The sequence below is a fragment of the Stenella coeruleoalba genome (genome assembly GCF_951394435.1).
Source record: "Stenella coeruleoalba genome assembly, chromosome: 19".
NCBI classification, from domain to species: domain Eukaryota; kingdom Metazoa; phylum Chordata; class Mammalia; order Artiodactyla; family Delphinidae; genus Stenella; species Stenella coeruleoalba.
This window is the reverse complement of record NC_137165.1, coordinates 39,254,192-39,270,253: the sequence shown is the minus strand read 5'-3', so window position 1 is coordinate 39,270,253 and position 16,062 is coordinate 39,254,192. Positions and strand designations below refer to the sequence as shown.

The window sequence follows — 16,062 nt, the reverse complement described above, 5'->3', positions numbered from 1 at the left end:
TCGCAGGCGGCCTGCTCCCCGCAGCGGCGGAGACAGGTGCAGCGCCGGCAGCCGCCTCCCACCCCCAGGGCTCGCCGGCGACCCTACATCCCGCCAAGCTGGCCGCGCCCTCGCCGCTCCGCCCCCTTCCCGGCGCGCGCGCGCACACCGGCGGAGGCGCGCCCGTCCGGCGGGGCCGCGCACGCAAAACTGTCGCTGCCGCCGCCGCCGCCGCCGCCTCCTCCCTCCCTCCCTCCCTCCCTCTCTCCCTCCCTCCCTGCTGGCCCTCCTCCCCTTCCCTCCCCTCCGCCCCCTTCCCTGTAGGCAGCCGGCCCGCCAGCCCGCGCGTCCGTACTGCCTGCCTCCCGGCCCCTGGCGATCGGGCTGGGTCTCTCCCCCGCCCCCAGGCTCCCCCGGTCGCTCTCCTCAGGCGGTCGCCGGCGCTCGGTGGATGTGGCTGGCAGCCGCCGCCCCCTCCCTCGCTCGCCGCCTGCTCTTCCTCGGCCCTCCGCCTCCTCCCCTCCTCCTTCTCCTCCTCAGCCGCTCCTCTCGCTGCCGCCGCCGCCTCCACAGCCTGGGCCTCGCCGCGATGCCGGAGAAGAGGCCCTTCGAGCGGCTGCCTGCCGACGTCTGCCCCATCAATTACAGCCTTTGCCTCAAGCCCGATTTGCTGGACTTCACCTTCGAGGGCAAGCTGGAGGCCTCCGCCCAGGTACGGCGACCCTCGGGTGCCGGGGGCGAGCTGCCGGGCAAGCAGTTAGGCCGCGCCCACGGGCTGGGCTGGGGGCCCGGTCGGCCGGGCGAGCGGGCGCGCGGGCCTGGGCGCTGCGGACCTGGGGCTGGGGGGGGCCGGCTCGGGGACGGGCGCGCCCCTCTGGGGCGGCCGCGGGGCGCCCGGCGGCTGTGCTCTGCCCTGCCGGCCTGGGGCCCGGGCCGTGCTGCAGGGAGCGCCGCGGGAACCGGCCGGCCCGGCCCGTGTGCCCCTCGGGGCCAGCACACCTGTGTGGAGCCTCCCCCAAACCCCGGCCCTTCCGGGCTTGGGCTTGGTCTGGGAGAGGCTGGAGGGTGTTGGGGAGGCCAGAGGGGTCATCGGAGTCCATGCGTAGCCTCCTGACTCAGTTCTTTTCTCTCGTTCTCCCTACGCCCCATGGAGGACACATTGGAAGGGGCAGTCATCTGGGACTCCGGCTGCCGCGCGTTAGCCAGGAGGGGAGATTCTAGAAGGGGGAAGAGGGTGAGAAGGAGAATGTTAATCCCGGGCAGCCTTGCTGAGTTCTCCCCGCCTGCTCCGGCCCAGGGGCTGGGTTTCTAAGATGATCCGCCCCCTCCCCCTTCTTTCCCTCAAGTGACAGTGCAGCATTGACTTTGTTCTCTCCTAACCTCTAAAGAAGCTGAAGGAGGACCCCCATCTCCGCTTTTCCTTCCATCTTCTTAGCTTTGCAGCCTTTAAAGCAGGTGGATTTATTGGTACAGTGATGGTTGCTTAGCAGTACCCTCCTCTGAAAGAAGCTATTGGTTTTAGCATACCACCGGTGAAAATATTCCATTAGTCTTCATTGCAGTTTTTGGTGAATCATGCTCCCCCCGCCCCTCCCCCCGCAGATTATCTAAAGTATTGTTTGATTTTGGAGATCATTAGTATTGATGCCCTACAAAGATCTAGAACAATAGACATTTGTGATACCATGTTATATGATGTATTATGTGAAGTCTGTAATGAAAAATGGGAACTGTTTAGTAGTTACCTTTAAAAAGAATGATGGTAAATACATTTTGTTTCATTTCTTTTCCTCCTGCAGTCAGGGGGAAAAAATCAGTAGGCCTCAACCTTAAAGATTAGGGTGTATGTAGCAGCGAAATGAAAGAAATGTAGACTAGGGTAGCGTTCGAATGAATTGAAAGTTGGCAGTTGTTTTTGAAAGCCGAGTACTCAGACTGAAAATATGTCTAAAAGTGTAGAATTTAAAAGTATACTGTCAGATTTGGAGTGCTTGTACGAAAGCATGAGGGCTCTGTTGTCTGGCTGCATCAAAAGGCAAAACTTACCCCTGTGAAAGTCAGGTGATTTAAAAATTTTCCATTAAGAATATGAATCAGAATGAGTGCATCTTGGGTCTAAATTAGGATTTGAGAGGGTTATTTGGGAGAGACTGTTTATTTAAGCCAAGTGACTAGAGTGTTTGATATATATTGGCTGTGGGCAGATGGGAGGGATTGTAAACAGTAGTGTGTCTTGTGACTTGGCAGACCTGTGGGAAGAAGGACCTAGCAATGAATGAGTTTGCATTATGTGCAAAGACTAACATTAAAAAAAAAATCATTTGTTTCTTTACCCCAATAGTTGGTGTACCCCATAATGCATTCATAATTTTGAGAGGTATACATATTTAGGGAAAAGTTTCAGAAAAAATATTATCAATAATAAAGATTTTCAAATGATTATTTTATTGGGAAATGATAGTTTTGTTTGTGTTAGGGTATAACAACAAGCAGTGACATGCTTGTCCTTACCCCTTTTCTACTTGCTTTTGGAAAGAAATGAGAAATAGTTGGTGGACTGGTTTGGGCCAATGAAGGAGCGTGTGGTAATGTACTAGGTATTAGCAGGGACTCATTAATTTGATACAAGGAAATAAATGAATCTTTTTTTTTTTTTTGTAACATTAAGTTTTCAAAGCTTTTCAGAAAATTTTTTTCAGGCAAGGTGGCAACACAAATGAAAGATGGCATGATAGAGAATTCTAACAGGTTTTATTAAAGGATGATTGGACTTTTTAATTGTATGCTTTGCCACCTTTGGAAGTGTAAAGAGGAGTTAACATTAGTAAAAAGTTAATATTAGTAGTAAAAAGCATATATTGATGTTTTTGAAATCCATAGATTGGAGCAATAAGTTTAACTTGTGGCATTAGGTGGTATCTGATTGTGGAAATATAAAATGTGGACAAAATTATATCTCTAGAAGCCTAGATTGATAATGGGTATTGTGTCAGTTCCCTAACAGTTTGGAATTACATTGCACAAAGTATGCAAGTTGCTTGGTTGCTTTAGTTGCAAAATTTTATGATAAGCTCAGAGTATTTGTACAGGTTACATATTAGAAACTTAGTGGATTTTTAACCTGGTCTGGGGTGTGGACTTCTGGGGAAGATGAAAATTAGTCAGTGTGCAGTGATTTAAAAGTAGTTGTCTTTTACGTAAGTGAGTGTGGTCTAATTCAGCAGGTTTTGAAAATGTGTTATCATGGGCCTAGAAAAATGGGACATTCCCTTTCCTCTCCTTTTACATTAGGATATTTGAGAGGAACAGACTTCGTAGCTATTTAAAATTCTGACTCTCTTGCTTTGTGGATAATTAATTTAAAAATAGATTACAAGTTTATGTGAGTGGCTACAGTTCCTGGTTATGAGTGTATAGTGGTTTATACAGTAATTCTCTTATGGAAATATTTCACCTGTGCCAGAGAAATTAACTTTATCCTTCAATGCCAGAAGTCAGGATATACTAAACAATCCCTGGCCTCCGCCAACAAAATATTCATGATGGTGATGACTAAATTGGCACGTAGAGGAGAGTTTCAGATACAGTAGATTGTTTGGCAGACTACAACTTGGCGCCTAAATGGATGTTATTGTCACCCTGTGTTATGGAATTTTCTGCCCAAATTTTGCAGATATTCTATGCAGTCATTTTAGTAGTTTTTTATTACTTAAAACAGATAAAGTTAATTAATTTGTACAGCATTGTGCTAGATCACTAAATGGTCTTAAATTAAATTTGAAAGATTGGTCATAAGGAATTGAATTTGTTCAGATTTTCTATTCTGTTTCTTGAAATGTATCAATGAGGAAACACCTGGGTATAAGAAACTTTTGTATGGTAAGTCCAGTATCATCTGGCATTGAATTTTGCAGTGAATTTTCCAGATAAATGAAGCTTACCCTTTGAGGCACTCAGACTTTAAAAAATATGTAAATATTTTGATGGAAATGTTTATCTTTTTAAGCTCCATAATTCCTCATAATCTAGGTTTCTTTCTTTTCTTCTTTTTCTAAATACTGGACAGCATTCTAACATGTCATTGATACTTACATCCATAGATTACCCAAAACTGTGTAATTACCCAAAACTGTGTACTATAATTTATTAGTTTCATATCTTTTCTTTAAAGTTTGTTTTCCTTACTCTCAGGTTATTACTTGCTGCTTGTTGTGCCTTGTTGCTCCCTATTGTGCAATTTCTTCCCTCTTCTATTTTACTGAACTTGATCTGAAGAGGTCTAAGTAACCAAATAAACAAGCTTGTTTGAGCTTAAAATTTTTTTCTAAGTGAGGGTTTGATGGATTCTCTTCTGAGTGTAGGGTATGAGCTTTATTGTATGGACTTTGAATCATCTATTTTGGCTTCCATAAAGGCTTTTTTTTTTTTTTTTAAACTTCCTGGTTCTTGATAATTGATATTGTCCAATACAACAATACAACCTGGATAAATGCAGTCTTGAGTAGTAAATTATCTATGAAACTTCTCTGAACTTTGCTACATAAATGAGCCTGTTCTTATTGTAAAGTAAATCTTATTCTAATCTGTATTTGAGTCTGTGGCAAAGGACTGAGTCTTCAGATAGCTGTTTTGTTGTTAATTTAGTTGTCTAGATCTTGGAGATTCCATTTTGAACACCATACAAGTATGTAGCTCTCAGTTTATTTGGCCACATGTAATCACTTTAAAATTTTATTTTAAATTAGGAAACATTTTAAATACAGAGAAAGTAACCACCACCCAGATTTAGCAGATATTAATGTTTTGCCCCATTTGTTTTAGCGTGTACATGATGTTTTTTGGAAAATAAAATGTCACAGAAACCACTAAAGTTCATTTCCATCTCTTCTCGCCCTCACCCTGAGAGGTAAATTCTCTTTTTTGGTAGGTATTATTCCTATGTATAGTTTTAAAGTTTTAGGGTGTACAAAAGTAGCTACAAACAATAAATAGTAATGTTCTGTATGTTCATGTGTTTATGTGTTATGTTTGACTTTCTGCAGCTTGCCCTTTTTAATGTCTCTTTTGTTAGAAAACTCAGCTCAATTTGTGTTTACTAATTATTTGCTCCTTATTGTCTTTAGAAATTATAGCCCTATTCCACAAAGGCAATGATTATTACAAAATTTTAATGATGAAATCACTTTTTAGGCAAAGTGACTCAGGCTTCAGACTGACTGGTATTTAGAATTATCACACTGGAGATTTCCTTTTACTAAAATCGCAGGATTTTAGCAATCAGAAAAAAACCCTTTTGAGTCTTTCTAGTACATGTAATGTGTATTCCTGAGTGATTGTAGTAAAGACTTATTCAGGAAAAAAATTGTCTCAGATTGCTGCTTTCCTAGCTCTTAGGAAACTTCCATTGTAAAATTGTTACCAATGGTCAAGCTGTCTCTTCAGTAGAACCATTACTTAACATTTGGTTCAGTTGAAGTACAGTCTGTATGGGACTCCAAGAAGACTTAACTAACCCTGGGTTTGAATCAAAGAAAGGATATGCTAACGTTCCATTCATTAATAGCACCAAATGGAAAAGTTGAAAATAAGCTTGTTATCAACACAATTTATATGCCAGTTTTAACATTCTGCTTCTATTTTAAGTTTGGAAAGTGAAGATTTTTTTTTAAAAGGATTTTTAAAATAAATTTATTTATTTATTTATATTTTATTTTTGGCTGTGTTGGGTCTTCGTTGCTGCGCGTGGGCTTTCTCTAGTTGTGGTGAGTGGGGGCTACTCTTCGTGGCGGTGCGCGGGCTTCTCATTGCAGTGGCTTCTCTTGTTGCAGAGCATGGGCTCTAGGTGCATGGGCTTCAGTAGTTGCGGCATGTGGGCTCAATAGTTGTGGCTTGCGGGCTCCAGAGCACAGGCTCAGTAGTTGTGGCACACAGGCTTAGTTGCTCCGCAGCATGTGGGATCTTCCTGGACCAGGGCTCGAACCTGTGTCCTCTGCATTGGCAGGCGGATTCTTAACCACTGCGCCACCAGGGAAGTCCAGTGAAGATGATAATGCTGAAATTCCTTTGATTTATTACCTGTTTTTTTTTAAATTAAAGTATAGTTGACTTACATTATTACCTGTATTTTTGACAGTGGAACATACAGGTGGTATGCAATAACATGATGATGTTAGTGTGTGAGAAATAATATTGAATCATTAGTCAGTGCTCTTGTTGGGAAAGCATCAAAAAGATCAGTGTGGTGGTTGAGTACTTAAGCATACGCTTAAGTCCACACGGATATTTTAAATTACATTCCTTGGTTGGTACATAGAGTATGCTAATATCCAATATAAGATATAATATGTGCTGTATAATACAGCACATAGTTCTTAAATTTTATAGCATTTTGATTAGGTACTTTATAGACTGTTAGGTGCACATTTAGTCTTGGTCTCTGTGCACGGTTTTTTTTTTTTTTTAAATTTATTTATTTATTTTTGGCTGTGTTGGGTCTTCGTGGCTCTGCGCCGGCTTTCTCTAGTTGCCTCCAGTGGGGGGCTACTCTTCGTTGAGGTGTGCAGGCTTCTCATTTAGGTGGCTTCTCTTGTTGAGGAGCATGGGCTCTAGGCACGTGGACTTCAGTAGTTGTGGCATGTGGGCTCAGTAGTTGTGGCTTGTGGCTCTAGAGTGCAGGCTCAGTAGTTGTGGCGCACAGGCTTAGTTGCTCCGCGGCATGTGGGATCTTCCTGGACCAGTGATCGAACCCGTGTCCCCTGCTTTGGCAGGTGGATTCTTAACCGCTGTGCCACCAGAAAAGCCCTCTGTGCATGTGTCTTAATAATGTCATCTATTAAGTGATTACTATGTATCAGGCACTAAGTGGTAAAAGCCCTTTCTATGGATTATCCTGTTGTTTAAAATGCATCTCTAGGGGCTTCCCTGGTGGTCCAGTGGTTAAGACTCTACGCTTCCACTGCAGGGGGCACAGGTTTGATCCCTTGTCGGGGAAGTTCTGCATGCCGCGAGGTGCAGCCAAAAAAAAAAAAAAATCTCTAATATGAGACAGAATATACTGTCTGTTCTTTAAAGTTTGAGTGGAGTTCTATTATTAAGATAAGTATTTTTGTTCCTTTAGTTCTCCCCTTCCACCCTTCCAGAAATGGCAATACCCTGAAAAAAAGAATTAATTGGGTTTCCTTGGTGGCGCAGTGGTTGAGAGTCCGCCTGCCGATGCAGGGGACACGGGTTCGTGCCCCGGTCCGGGAAGATCCCACATGCTGCAGAGTGGCTAGGCCTGTGAGTCATGGCCGCTGAGCCTGCGCGTCCAGAGCCTGTACTCCACAACGGGAGAGGCCACAACACTGAGAGGCCCACGTACCACACACACAAAAAAAGAATTGCTGTTCAACAAGCAGCTTAATTCATTAGTATAAACAGGTGGGTTTTCCCTAAACCCAGGAAGAATTGGAATGTAGTTGTAACTAGATGTTGTGCCCTGTACCTTTCCAAAGTTAACGAACACTTTCCCTCAAAATGGTACAATAGTAGTGAGATAAATGTCATTTGGCATATGTAGTGTAGTACAGGTATCTTTTTTTTTTTTTTTTTTTTTTTTTGCGGTACGCGGGCCTCTCACTGTTGTGGCCTCTCCCGTTGCGGAGCACAGGCTCCGGACGTGCAGGCTCAGCGGCCATGGCTCACGGGCCTAGCCGCTCCGCGGCATGTGGGATCTTCCCGAACCGGGGCACGAACCCACGTTCCCTGCATCGGCAGGCGGACTCTCAACCACTGCACCACCAGGGAAGCCCAGTACAGGTATCTTGACATGGTAGATTAACTGCTTGGCTACCATTAAATTCATTGTAGATGTTGGTGGATGAAAATAGGATTGCCTAGGTAAAGATTAAGACATGTAACTAGGGACTTCCCTGGTGGTCCAGTGGTTAAGACTCCGTGCTCCCAATGCAGGGGTCCTGGGTTCGATCACTGGTCAGGGAACTAGATCCCGTGTGCCAGAACTAAGACCTGGCGCAGCCAAATAAATAAATAAATATTAAAAAAACCAAAACAAAACAACAAACATGTAACTAAGCCACTGTTAATGATTTTGTTGGCATAAACGTCAAACTCTGGAAGGTTTTTATTCATTTTACCCTTTGGAGCACACCCCAGTGCTTCATTTTTGTGTTTCTGAAAATTTTTTTTAAAGTCAGTTTGTGAATAGGCAAAGAGTTGTTCTTTTCTTTTTGTTCAAACATAGTGCTATAAACAGCCAGTTGAGATGTAAAAGTTTTAGTGCTGTTTAGGTATGTTCTGGTGAAGTAAACAGTGTGAAGGAATATTATCACTTACAAAAAAAACCCCAAAAAACAAAAACCCAAAAAACTGTTCACTAAATGGCATTTTTGTTTAGAAACAGGAAGATATATGAGAAGAATTTTTTTTTTTTAAATGAGCCAAAATAGTTTCACTTTATGTGTTAGAGATTTTGACAGTCTGTTACAGGCTTAATAACATACTATCTGTAATTTAGGTCAGGTAATTTTAGTTTAATATTAATCATGTTTATGTATTGGTTATTAATAAAATAATTACTCTTAGGTATAGCTTTTTCATACAGATTTTATATTACTCTGTGTCCTTACCTAGTTCTGTGGTCCGTTCAGTGACACTCAAGGCACTGTTGGGTTTTGTTTGGTCTATACAGTGTTTTAGAAAATTTTGAATTAGTTGTCATCAATTAGAAATTGGGAGATTGCACATGAAATCTGAATTTGTGGCTTTTTTAAATTGGAAGATCTGTCAACACTGAGTCTGTTTTTTATTGTATATAGCAATAATTGGTTAGCTCCAAGAAATGTCTACTTCCCCCTTCCTTTACACATAGCTTTCCTTTATGCATAGCCTTCACCTGGCCTACTGTACTCATCTGTTTCATTGGCCTCTGTAGGCATATGTGATTTAGGACATCTGTATTTTTGTTATTTTAGATTTAGACCATTAAAATGTCTGAAAATGAATTTGAGATTTTGTGTAATGCAACAGTTATAGAAAGACAAGGTTCCAACCAAATGGAAAATGAGCAAGGGTTATGAATGAGCAAGTAGGAGAGGAAAAACTTAAGGGTCAAAAAAGAAAGAAAGAGAGAGGGAGGGAGGGAAGCAGGGGTGGGGGAGGCAGAGGAAGAGAAACAGAAAGGAGAAAGAGAAAGAAAAGAGGTAACTCATATTACTAGTAATCAGAGAAATTCTAATTAAAACAATAATGGAATACCATTTTTTAAAATAAATTTACTTATTTATTATTTATTTTTGGCTGCATTGGGTCTTTGTTGCCGTGCACAGGCTTTCTCTAGTTGTGGGGGCTACTCTTCCTTGCTGTGTGCAGGCTTCTCATTGTGGTGGCTTCTCTTGTTGCAGATCACAGCTCTAGGGCGCTCGGGCTTCAGTAGTTGTGGCACATGGGCCTAGTTGCTCCATGGCATGTGGGATCTTCCTGGACCAGGGGTCGAACCTGTGTCCCCTGCATTGGCAGGCGGATTCTTAACCACGGCGCCACCACGGAAGTCCCTGGTATACCATTTAATACCCACCAGACTGTCGAAAAATTAAGTTTTTTGGAGGTTGCTGAAACTGGGATTTCTTTATTCTTTGCTTATCGGAGCGTGCATTGAAACTACTCTGGAGGATAATTTTAGCAATTCTTGGTAAAGAAAATGGGTGCACAAGAAGACATGGGCCAAGATGTTTATTATAGTACTCTTTTACATAACAAAAAAGTGGAAATAACCTAACTTCCTTCAGGAAGGAAATGGATAAATAACTGTGGTTTATTTATAGAATGGAATACTACTATGCAGAAGTAAAATTAATGAGTTAGGTTTACATCTATCAGCATTTACCTATCTCAGAAACAATGTTAAATTAAAAAAACAGGTTGCAAAAGGTTATACACACTTTTGATACCATTTGTGTAAGATTAAAAACATTCTTTGCTGATCTTTATATATGTAACAAAAGTACTAAACATATATGAGAGAGATATACATTAGCCTTAGGATAGTGGTTATCTCTAGGGAATGAGGAAGAGAGGAATGGGCTTTCATTATATCTGTATTTTATTTTTTGGATCTAAATCAAGTAAGACAAAGTCTTAAAAGTTTATTTAATCTTGATGGTGAGTCATTAGTGTCTGTTATATTCAAAATGTTTCTTCAGGAAAAGAAAAAATTTAGAGAGTGTTTTATGAAGTTCTGACATAGTTTATGATACCAGATTTCTTCCTCTATCCTTACAAAAAGAGGGGACCCTCATGATGGTTTTGATGTGCAGGTTGAAATACATGATTAATTGCAACATATAAGAAATGTTTCCTAATTAAAATTTTTTTGAAATTAAAAAGTTTAATTAAGAAGTTGTTTTAGGGCTTCCCTGGTGGCGCAGTGGTTGAGAGTCCGCCTGCCGATGCAGGGGACACGGGTTCGGGCCCCGGTCCGGGAAGATCCCACATGCCGCGGAGTGGCTGGGCCCGTGAGCCATGGCCTCTGAGCCTGCGCATCCGGAGCCTGTGCTCTGCAGCGGGAGAGGCCACAACAGTGAGAGGCCTGCGTACAGCAAAAACAAAAAACAAAAAAAAAAAAAAAGAAGTTTTAAATCAAGTTTAAGTAGAAAAAAAAAAGGCTTTTATTTAGCTCATTGGTCAGATCTTTGAATTCTGTGAAATACCTAAGTATTTATTATTGCTTTTAATATAATCCAGATATTATAATATCTATTCAGAACTAGTCATTAATTTATACCATTGATGCATATATATTTAGTATTGGTTTAAGTGGTGTTTGGCAAGGGTCCCCAACCCCCGGGCCTCGGACTGGTACCAGTCCGGCCTGTTAGGAACCAGGCTGTACAACAGGAGGTGAGCAGCAGATGAGGGAGTGAAGCTTCATCTGCTGCTCCCCATCGCTCCCATTACCGCCTGAAACCCGCACCCCCCCCATCCATAGAAAAATTGTCTTCCACGAAGCCGGTCCCTGGTGCTAAAAAGGTGGGAACCGCTGATGTATGGGTTTTTAAAAATTGCCTGTGACATATTTTAGGCTGAGATGAAGATGTACATATCATTAACCTAGGCTATCTCTGACATTGCCGATTTTTTTTTTTCTCCTTAGGTGAGGCAGGCAACCAATCAGATTGTGATGAATTGTGCTGATATTGACATTATTACAGCTTCATATGTACCAGAAGGAGATGAAGGTAAGCGCTGTTTTCCCTTTTAATTTGCTGTCTCTGTGTTTATGTATAATATGTACTTGTATGTGCTTTTGTGTGTGTGTATACATAATGTATACACTTGCAAATTAAGATATTAATGTTTGTTACTTTTGAAATAGGAAAATTCTTTAGATGTTCATAGGAGATATTTGAGTAATGTAAGATAAAGGAAATGTAACAATTTAAATTCTGCTTCAAACATTAACTTATTTTGTGACCCTAGGCAGATCACATTTCATGAGTGTAAAATAAATATAATATCAATCATGTAAAGCTGAAGAGTTATTTAAAAATTAAGTACTTTGGACATGAAAAGTTTCTCAGGCAGGCTTAGTTCATATGCGGTTTTCTTAAAGTTTTTTTTTTTCTCTTGAAAAATAGATTAAAATTGAGATAGTGTTACTCATAATTGGGAGAAAAATATTTGCTTTATGAGATCTAATGTGAAGGTTAGAAACTAGATGATGGAGTTAATTACAGGGGAAGAATATGTTTAAAAGAAACATGGTATAGAATGTGAGGGAACTCAATTAGCATCTTTAAAATAAGAAATATTTTGGACCTTGTAATTACAGTAAGAATTAAATTGAATAATCAGTTTGGGCCTGAATTCTTATTCCCACATAAACTGCATTTTAAAAAGTTATCAAGTTTGGTATAAACTCACAAGTGTATTAATATTGGATCTGAATTACTTTTTACTCTTGACTTCTTCACATTCCTTGTTAAAATGGCTTATTGGTTAGCCTCTACTACTCAGACTTTTCCTCTTAGAAAGTCTTCTTATTTGATATAAATTAAGTTAGAAATTTGACCTTTTAATTTACATTTTGTATTGCTATTTCCCTTCTTTACATTATACTGAAAATAAGCATACAAGTAACATTTTAAGGCCTGGCTATATTTATTTTGTGGATTTTTCTTAAAATATCTTGTCCATAGAAAGATTAAAAAATGCAAGTAGCAGTTGAGCGTATTATTGCCAAGAAGTACTTATGTTCAGTTGATTGTAATTGAGATCAGCTGCTGCCATTTTAAGTTAGAGGAACAGATCCTTCAAATGGACTTTGATTGAGTGCCAACTTTAAAAAAATTGTTTGGTAAATGAAAGAGAGACTGTTTAATTTCTTTAGCTGAAGAAAAATGGGAGCACCTTAGCTAGGCATATCAAGGCAAGCTTTCTTTGTTGTAGATAGAGGACATTTAAATTCAATATAGGGTTTTAAAATGTTGTCAAGTTTAGATAGGTAGAACTAGTAAAATAAGTGTGTACCCTCCAGCTGGCATGGTTTCAGCTCAGGTTTGTTTTTTTATCCTCCTCTACTGAAGTGCCAGGAAAGAATTCAGAGAATTTAAATGTTTGAATATGCATAACTGAATGGTGCCAAGCTCATAATGATCTGAATCTTAAGGAAGCAGCGTTAGTATTCTCAATGAAAATTCATACAGTAGAGAGGATTTGGAGAGTGATTCATATAAAACATTAAATTTTTTTACATACATAAAATATTTTCTTCAGAACTAGCTAAGGTACATTTCTCAATTTGTTCTCCTATAGCAGTAGGAAATACCTGGAGTCGTGTAAACCCGTTTAATTTTAGAGTATAAAAGAATGGGGAGTTGTATTAATTTCGTGTTTTAAGGAGTCAGAACAGATAGATTTGGCCTTCCAGGTATATACATAGCTTAATTTTGCCCTTAGATAGAGAAGCATTTCTTGATTTTTATCTTATTTGGAGAGTATAATATTGTTTCTTTAGAAACTAATAGTTGTGAACTTGACTGTCAGCTCCTTCTAGGGCTGTATGCTGGTGACAGGGTGATAAATGGGTTAATAGGAGAGATACCATTTTTTAACCCAGCTAATCTCATCTAGTACCTATTTATGATTGCCTTCTGGAAGACTGTTTTACATATCTGTAGCCAAAATCTTGGTGCTTTCAGGTAAAATCAGAAAATGATTTGAAGGCGTGAAGTTGTTGCTTCTTTGTGTAAGTTTCTCATTGATGAAAAAGGCCATCTTGTGATATGTGCAGTAACCCAGAAAGATCTATTGGCGTGTGTCTTTTTTAAACTAAAGCACTGCCTTTTAAACAGAAATAATTTATTTTAAAACCTATTTGAAATCTTTGTAATATTTTTTAAAATGAGAAATCAGTAAGAAAAACGGCTGAAAACTGTTTTTTTACTGTTCTGCACTTCAAGGGTTGGTGAAATCATTAGCACTTAAGCCAGTGCAAGGAATGCACCTCCCTACACAGTGCAGGGATTAGTATTGTCATCAGCTTCTGCAAGAGAAATACGAAACTTTTGAGTGCCTGAACTCAGGTCCTGACAGGTAAAGAGTCTTTTAATTTATCATTAATAGTTGATGGCTTGGGCATAACCACATAGAGAATGATCACTTGAAAGTTTTGTACCAACTTTTGCCTTAGTATACTCTGTCAGGTATGTGTTTGCAGAATTAGCTGTGTAAGAAAAAGTTTTTCCATTGGTTACATCATATTTCATGCAGAGTTCTAATATATAGTTTCAGATCCACCAGCATCACTTTGGTTTATCCATAGAAGGCATGTAAATTTTAACACATTTATTCTTAAAGTAGGATTGTATATTTCAGTGTTACGCATATGTGCGTGTGTGTTTAATGGAAGGATAAAACAAACAGCTTAGAAATACTGCCAAATATTAATTTTGAGCAAAACTATTCACTTCAAAAATAGGAAACGTTCCTCACACTTGATCATAAGCTTTTATCCAACTGTTAGTAATCTATATTCTGTCATACAGTTATGTGTGGATTAGTAAAAACATTAATAAACCATCTTCTCTTTGCAATAGAATTGTTCATGGCATTGTTCTGAAAATACATATGTGACTAATTAAGTGCTAGCCCTCAAAGTCAGGAGGATTGAAAGAGAAGGGAATATAGTCCTTTCTAATACAAATGTATTGAAATATATCGTATTTCATAAGGAAATTTTCAAAGAAGTCTGAGTATAACTTTAGTTACACAAATAACAATATAGGGTAGTGGCCTAAAACCAAAGTTACTGTGGGGTTAAGCAAATAACAACCTTGAATGAATTGGGCTGGATGTAGGAAAATAAGAATGTTGGGGCAGAGGCTGAACCAAAGAGTCCATGTCTCACGTAAATCTACTAACATTTTAAAGAACTTTTTCTGGCCAAACAGAACATTTTTGTGGGCCATATTGAGTTCTGTTGATTTTGCAACCTCTAAAGAGGGATTCCAGAGAACTGTGGTGTGTATGCATATTCTTATCACTTGGACATGAAGATAAGACTTGAACATAGTTAGATCCCTGGTTGGGGAACTAAGATCCCACATGCCACGCAGTGCGGCCCCCCCCCCCCCAAAAAAAGAAACTTCCCTGGTGGTGCAGTGGTCAAGAATCTGCCTGCCAATGCAGGGGACACGGGTTCGAGCCCTGGTCCAGGAAGATCCCACATGCCACAGAGCAACTAAGCCCGTGTGCCACAACTACTGAGCCTGTGCTCTAGAGCCCGTGAGCCACAATACTGAGCCTGTGTGCCACAACTACTGAAGCCCACGTGACTAGAGCCCATGCTCTGCAACAAGAGAAGCCACCACAGTAAGAAGCCCACGCACCATAACGAAAAGTAGCCCCCACTCTCAGCAACTAGAGAAAGCCCGTGCATCAGCGAAGACCCAATGCAACCAAAAATAAAGAAAGAAAAAGGAAAACAGGGCTTCCCTGGTGGCACAGTGGTTGAGAGTCCGCCTGCTGATGCAGGGGACACGGGTTCGTGCCCCGGTCCGGGAAGATCCCACATGCCGTGGAGCAGCTGGGCCCGTGAGCCATGGCCACTGAGCCTGCGCGTCCGGAGCCTGTGCTCTGCAACGGGAGAGGCCACAACAGTGACAGGCCCGCGTCCAGGAAAAAAAAAAGAAAAAGTGTTTTTTTAAAAAAAAAAAAAGAGAAAAAACCCTTACGAGATTCTTCTAAGTTCTTAATTGAAACTGATATAAATTATGTATATTATGCCATATCACTATTAAATATGTTAAGCAAATTGTTTTAGTTTGCTATATGAGTTCCAGTGGTATGTACTTTAAAAAAATTCAGAATCTAGCATAATAGCTCTTTTAGGTAGCTTTTAGTTTTTCGAGCACTAAAATGGCATTGTTTTTGAGAACTTGTTTTTATTTTGTCTCTCGTTTATTTACTATTCCCAGGTGTATTGAGTTTGGGGATTTTATTTATTTGTTTGTTTATTTATTTTACTTAGAACTCCCAGATTCTCTGGGGTGTTCTTCTTTTCTTTATTTTTTAAATCTTTTGACCATGCTGCGCAGCATGTGGGATCTTAGTTCCCCAACCAGGGATCGAACTTGCATCCCTTGCATTGGCAGGGCAGAGTCTTAACCACTGGACTGCCAGGGAAGTCCCTGGGATTTTTTTTTTTTTTTTTTTTGGCCACACCGTGAGGCTTGTGGGATCTTATTTCCCTGACCAGGGATTGAGCCCAGGCCCATGGTAGTGAAAGTCCCAAGTCCTAACCACTGGACTGCCAGGGAACTCCCGAGTTTTGGGAATTTTGAAAATAAAGTCTGTTATATGCTATTACTGTTCTGAAGAATAGATGAATTAATGCATAAGCTAACCATAGTGTCCAGGCTACATTGAGGAACCAAATATTTTCCCAGTTCTTTGGTAACTATCAGAGCTGCCTGCTTTCTGAATTAAATTTTGTTGATTTTATTTTTTTAATTAAAATCTTTATTTTTTAGGGTTTTAAGTTCAGTGCAAAATAGAGTAGAAAGTACAGAGATTTCTCATATAGCC

General features: G+C 40.4%; 1 protein-coding gene across 3 annotated transcripts in view; it reads left to right on the top strand.

Moving 5' to 3' along the window:
• The first annotated feature begins 316 nt into the window (after window positions 1–316).
• Window positions 317–16,062, top strand: part of NPEPPS (aminopeptidase puromycin sensitive) — a 97,313-nt gene continuing 81,567 nt past the window's right edge. The window contains exons 1-2 of one of the 3 annotated variants that reach the window (XM_079906180.1): window positions 317–691; window positions 11,129–11,213. In XM_079906180.1, the coding sequence (XP_079762306.1) occupies window positions 431–691; window positions 11,129–11,213 (346 nt within the window). In that variant the 5' untranslated portion in view covers window positions 317–430. Of the gene's footprint in view, window positions 692–11,128; window positions 11,214–13,549; window positions 13,570–16,062 lie in introns of those variants that run through there. The other 2 variants (XM_079906179.1, XM_079906181.1) reach the window with 2 other exon arrangements.